This window comes from Notolepis coatsorum (genome assembly GCF_963971535.1).
Source record: "Notolepis coatsorum genome assembly, chromosome: 4".
In the NCBI taxonomy this organism is placed as follows: Eukaryota; Metazoa; Chordata; class Actinopteri; order Aulopiformes; family Paralepididae; genus Notolepis; species Notolepis coatsorum.
In genome coordinates, this window is record NC_140168.1 from 13,485,518 (window position 1) to 13,492,277 (window position 6,760).

The 6,760-nt window shown below is 40.5% G+C and overlaps 1 protein-coding gene across 1 annotated transcript in view; it reads left to right on the forward strand.

Annotated features, from left to right (window-relative positions):
* LOC311226411 (dynein axonemal heavy chain 11-like) overlaps positions 1 to 6,760 on the forward strand; it is a gene marked incomplete at both ends in the record, with an annotated part of 709,106 nt that overhangs the window by 64,500 nt on the left and 637,846 nt on the right. The window contains 1 exon segment of the mRNA XM_084311837.1: positions 1,694 to 1,810. Coding sequence (XP_084167963.1) covers positions 1,694 to 1,810 — 117 coding nt within the window.

Below are 6,760 nucleotides of genomic sequence, written 5' to 3' on the forward strand. Positions count from 1 at the left end.
TACACACAGCTGGAGTATATTTACCATAAACACACACCCTCAGATACACACAGCTGGAGGTAGTGTAACTTTACCATAAACACACACCCTCAGATACACACCATAAACACACACCCTCAGATACACACAGCTGGAGTATATTTACCATATACACACACCCTCAGATACACACCATAAACACACACCCTCAGATACACACAGCTGGAGTATATTTACCATAAACACACACCCTCAGATACACACAGCTGGAGGCAGTGTAACTTTACCATAAACACTAGGGCTGTCCCCGACTAAGGATTTGGATAGTCGACTTTGATTGGCGTAAAAATTTGCAGATAGTCGACTGGTCCCCTGAATGCAAATTTATAATTATGTTTGTTATCATTCCATTTGGGCTGTGGGGGGTGCTTATTAATGTCTGAAGGAGTCGACGGAAGGCTTCTTGTCCTCTGCGAAAGCATGCAATTGGTCCACTGATGGATACATCTTGATATTTGTCTAGTCTATAGTGTGTTCATTAGACGGGTGAAATCCTCTTTCAGTGCCTCTGTGCCTGTTTTCTTAGGCAGTTAGCCTCGCTGGTATGCGTGCCATTAGCGTTAGGCACGCTTCTAGGCCTCATACACACACCCTCATACTGACACAGTTGGGGGTGCTGTATCTTACCATAAGCGACCGTGGGTCTTCTGAAAGGCGCTATATAAAATTAAGTTATTATTATTATTATTATTGAAGTTATTATTATTATTATTATTATTATTATTATTATTATTATTATTATTATTATTATTATTATTATTATTATTATTATTATTATTATTATTATTATTATTATTATTATTATTATTATTATTATTTTTTTTTTTTTTTTTTTTTTTTTTTTTTTTTTTTTTTTATTATAATACACACACCCTCAGACATGGCTACAAACATAGTCAGAGATAGAGAGATGAACAGATGGATAGATGGACACACACATAAATTATATGATATATAGGGCTGTCAGTTTATCGCATCAATTAGATTAATTAATTACACAGCAAATTATGAAAATTTACAAAAGAAATATTATTATTATATTTTTTTAATACATTTTTTTTATCTCATTCATTCCATAAGAACATAGAATACACATTTACAGACTTTTTTTTAATATGGTCCATTTGCATGTTATTGGTATATGATTCTAGGGACATCTATGGATCTCAGGGAATGTATTCCCAGTGTCAGAAATACTGTGTCTGTTACTAGGCGTGAGTAAATTGTAATGAACCAAATGAGAATATCAATTAAATTCTTTTTTTTATCTTTGACTGTGAATAACACTATGCTCAAATTGACCAGACCTGAAAAATCTAAGCAAATGAATAAATGGAAGATGATTAAACAGAAGGTTTTGTAGATACACTACTGAATTCTGCCATCCGGACACATGCCATTTGAAATATGATTATAGAATATAGAATATCAGGCCTAAAATGGTTATGCGATTAAAATGCGATTAATTAGATTAATTAATTACAAATCCTGTAATTAATTAGATAACTTTTTTTAATCGCCTGCCAGCACTAATTATAAACTAATTATGTATTAATGAATATAATATTATTATTATTATTTCTCACGACGGGTATGAGCCCCATCACTAACTCCAACATTGCATTCTACCTCATCATCCCTGCCGCCGCGACAGGAACTCCCTGAGAAGTGGAAGAGCCTGAAGAAAGTAGCCTTCACCGTCAAGCACGAAGTGGCCCCTCTACAGTCCACAGAGGTCTCCGTCATACGCAGGAAGTGCGTCCGCTTCGAGGTGAGACTCAATCAATCAATCAATCAATCAAATTTATTTATATAGCACGTGACGCTTGTCAACCAAAGTGCTTCACATAGCTAAGCTAAGAACAAACACCTCAACAAGTACGGCAAGAGTCAAAGTGAGTCAGGGAAGACCAGGCGATATAGGTGGGTTTTGAGTTTTGATTTAAAAGACTCGATGGAGGGGGCAGATTTAATGGACATGGGGATGCTGTTCCAGAGGTCAGGGGCTGCAACCGCAAAAGCACGTCCCCCCCTAGACTTGAAGTTAGACCTACGGGTGGTTAGGAGACCCTTATCAGCCGATCTGAGGGCCCTGGCGTTGGTATAGGGGGTGAGGAGGTCTGCTAGGTAAGCAGGGTGGGTGGGGGAAACTGTACAACTGTACAAGCAAGAGGTGTCTGTCTGTCTGCCGAGAGGTGAGACTGGATGCGTTTGGGACGCCTGTCTGTCTGACGAGAGGTTTAAGTTAATTTGGATCCCCATTAGTCACAGTAGTGCTGTGGCTATTCTTCCTGGGGTCCATAACACGTAAAATACAGTTACAGACTTTATACACTCACAACATTCACATACAGACAATAAATACAACAATAAATACTCCTTATCAAATTCATAATACAATACAACAATACAGACTCCTAATCAATTCATAATACAATACAACAATACCTACTCATAATTAAGTCATAATACAATACAGCATAATATACTATTTAACTTTTACATACATTATCTATGTTGATATCAACCAATTATACCATCTTCTAATAATATATCCATATCGGACACATACCTTTTCATCTACGTATATCCCTATTTCGTTATCAGTCACATACAGTACATTTTCATTTACGTACACACTATCTATCAGGAAATGTCCATTTCTTTGGTTGAAAATGTCGTTTTACCAAGATAGTGAACCGACATTTTACTATTTTCCTGCTTATCATGTCTGGGAAGAGAGTTCCATTCCTGCATACCACGGAACATGACAGTTCGCTTCATTGCATTCTACCTCACTTTTGGAAGAAGTGTAAAACCTCGTGCACAAGCATGTCTGTTGTGAGACTGTTGTGTGTGTGTGAGAGAGGTGAGGTTGTGTGTGTGTGTGAGGTGAGGTTGTGTGTGTGTGTGTGTGAGAGGTGAGGTTGTGTGTGTGTGAGAGGTGAGGTTGTGTGTGTGTGTGTGTGTGTGTGTGAGGTTGTGTGTGTGTGAGAGGTGAGGTTGTGTGTGTGTGTGTGTGTGAGGTTGTGTGTGTGTGAGAGGTGAGGTTGTGTGTGTGTGTGAGAGGTGAGGTTGTGTGTGTGTGAGAGGTGAGGTTGTGTGTGTGTGAGAGAGGTGAGGTTGTGTGTGTGTGAGAGGTGAGGTTGTGTGTGTGAGAGGTGAGGTTGTGTGTGTGAGAGGTGAGGTTGTGTGTGTGTGAGAGGTGAGGTTGTGTGTGTGTGAGAGGTGAGGTTGTGTGTGTGTGTGAGAGGTGAGGTTGTGTGTGTGTGAGAGAGGTGAGGTTGTGTGTGTGTGTGAGAGGTGATGTTGTGTGTGTGTGAGGTGAGGTTGTGTGTGTGAGAGGTGAGGTTGTGTGTGTGAGAGGTGAGGTTGTGTGTGTGTGTGAGGTTGTGTGTGTGTGTGAGGTTGTGTGTGTGAGAGGTGAGGTTGTGTGTGTGAGAGGTGAGGTTGTGTGTGTGTGTGAGGTTGTGTGTGTGTGTGAGGTTGTGTGTGTGAGGTGAGGTTGTGTGTGTGAGAGGTGAGGTTGTGTGTGTGTGTGAGGTTGTGTGTGTGAGAGGTGAGGTTGTGTGTGTGAGAGGTGAGGTTGTGTATGTGAGAGGTGAGGTTGTGTGTGTGAGAGGTGAGGTTGTGTGTGTGTGTGAGGTTGTGTGTGTGAGAGGGGAGGTTGTGTGTGTGAGAGGTGAGGTTGTGTGTGTGTGTGTGAGGTGAGGTTGTGTGTGTGTGTGTGAGGTGAGGTTGTGTGTGTGTGAGAGGTGATGTTGTGTGTGTGAGAGGTGATGTTGTGTGTGTGAGAGGTGATGTTGTGTGTGTGAGAGGTGATGTTGTGTGTGTGAGAGGTGATGTTGTGTGTGTGAGAGGTGATGTTGTGTGTGTGAGAGGTGATGTTGTGTGTGTGAGAGGTGATGTTGTGTGTGTGAGAGGTGATGTTGTGTGTGTGAGAGGTGATGTTGTGTGTGTGAGAAGTGATGTTGTGTGTGTGAGAGGTGATGTTGTGTGTGTGAGAGGTGATGTTGTGTGTGTGTGTGAGAGGCAGTGATGCCACAGATTACTTGTAAAAGTAATCTGATTACTGATTACTGATTACTCCTTTAAAAAGTAATCTAAGTTACTTTACTGATTACTTGATTATCAGAGTAACTTAGTTACTTTGAAAGTAACTAGGTTACGAAGTCGTCGTCGTTCCCCCAACCGTTTTTTTTAACCGCTTTATTGAAAGTGCATAAATTGTTTTTAACTTGTTTCTCTGCACATAACGTAAATTGTTAAACTAGTGCTTCAGCTTCTGTACCATCAAGTATGGTAAAGCAACAGTCTATGATGCTCACAGCATTAGAGCAGCCAGCCAGTGGTTTTACAAAACCAGTGTATCACATCTAACAAATGCAGGCTGAACTATTCAATTATATCAACTGTAACTATTAAATTGTTTTTATAAATGTCTCTCTATAAACATACAATCAGTCTCTCTTTAACATGTAAATTAACTGTAAATCTGGCAAATAAGAGCTTTTGCTCTGCCACCATCAACCCTCCTGTACCTAGTCGAAGCGTCGGCTAGTGTTGTGATTCCAGATGCTTTCAATGCAATTGGATGTGCTGTTTTTAGCGGTAGACAGTATTTTGTTTCCTCCGCCGTGAAGTAGTGACTGAGGCTACGTTTAGACGAGCGTTTTGGGGTGGAATTCTGAACAGAAACCGAAAAAGTCATCTTGCGGTTTCACTTTTAATTTTGCCAAGCGTTTTGGGGTGGAATTCTCCGACGACGGAGCCCTGCTGTCACACGATTGGCGCATATGTCACATGACGTGCTGTGAAGACCCGCCCTACTCTGCCTCTGATTCGCAGACTGTGGATGGGGAATGTGATTGGATCAAAGCAGAGTCACTCACAGACAGAGGGACCAGTCACGCCGCGGGACACATTCTTGTATTTAACCCTTTCACTGCCACACCACGTCACTCCCATAAGAAAAACAGCTCAAAATGTATTTTTGACTGTCGAAAACGAAATAAAATACTGCATTCCGCCTGCATTATGAATTTATGATGAGATAGTAACGAAATAGTAATGCACAGCCACTTGGACAAGTAACTGCAATCAGATTACTGGCTTTTAAAGATTAACGCGTTAGATTACTATTTTCGGGGAAAAGTAATCAGATTACAATAACGCGTTACTTAGTAACGCGTTACTGGCATCACTGGTGAGAGGTGAGGTTGTGTGTGTGTGTGTGTGTATGTGTGTGTGAGGTGAGGTGAGGTTGTGTGTGAGAGAGGCAGGGGCGTAAAAATTACCCAGAAATTATACTTAAGTGAAAGTATGGGCACCGTCTCAAAATCGTACTCAAGTAAAAGTATCTGGCTAAAAACACACTTGAGTAAAAGTAAAAATGTGTTTAATTTTAAATGTACTTAAATACTCAAAAGTAAAAGTAAAAACTTTTTTTCTGACTGTCTATTCTTCTGATAGCAGGTGTTTAATCAGCAGGTGTCTTGCACAAGGACCAATCAGCATGGGTATGGGCGGGTTAATTTTCCATTGATGGGGATTTGATTGGCTGTTTTTAAATAAAGAGCGGCCGCAGGATTAATAACGTTAACGTCAGTTCGGCCAGAGAAACAAATATAGTAATTAAAATAGTTGGACCTGCGAGATTTGTACTTTGTACTTTGTAGGTCTGTATTTTAAATGTAAGGAGTAAAAAGCATGTTTTTTTCTTGTAATTGAGTAAAATTACAAGTATACAAACCTAATAATACTAGAGTAAAGTACAAATCCCCAAAAACAGTACTTAAGTATTGTAACGAACGACAGTGGCTCGGGAGGTAGAGCTGTCGTCTGGCAATCCGGAGGTTCCCGATTCGATTCCCGCTCCTCCCCGGACAGCGTGTCGATGTGTCCTTGAGCAAGACACTTAACCCCTAATTGCTCCAGATGAGCAGGTTGGCACCTTGCATGGTCGCCTGCGCCGTCGGTGTGTGAATGTGTGAGTGAATGTGTGAGTGAATGGGTCAAATGTGAGTAACAAATTGTAAAGCGCTTTGGATAAAAGCGCCATATAAAAAAGCAGCCATTTACTTTACAGCCCTGGTGAGAGGTGAGGTTGTGTGTGAGAGGTGTCGTGTGTCACTGCTGGGGGAGGACCCCGAACAAAGAACCAAGAGTCTCTGTGTAAACCATCTCATCATCTCTCCTGCATTATGTATGAATGAGCCTATTATTTCACCAATGCACGCCCCCAAATAGTTTACTACAGTAAATACAAATACTTAGTTACTTCTAGCACCCCGAGTCCTTCCAATCTAAAAGTAGAAATACTTTCACCCTCTATACCGTAAAAGGAGAGGGATGTGACAAAAACGTGAAACTTGAAACTAGTGTTAGAGTAGTTGGTGTTAAATACTTTATACTCTGGTTGTCTTTAGGAAGTAATTTTTGTCTTGTGGAAGTAATTTTTTGTCTTGTATGTCTTTTATTATTAACTAGTGCTTGAAGATATTTGCTCAAGTAAAAAATACTTAGTTACTTTTCAGTGCTGCCCTGCATGGTTAAAGATGAAGATGTAGATATACGAGATAGATAGATAGATAGCTAGATAGATAGATAGATAGATAGATAGATAGATAGATAGATAGACAGACAGACAGACAGACAGACAGACAGACAGACAGACAGACGCAGACAGACAGACAGACAGACAGACAGACAGACAGACAGA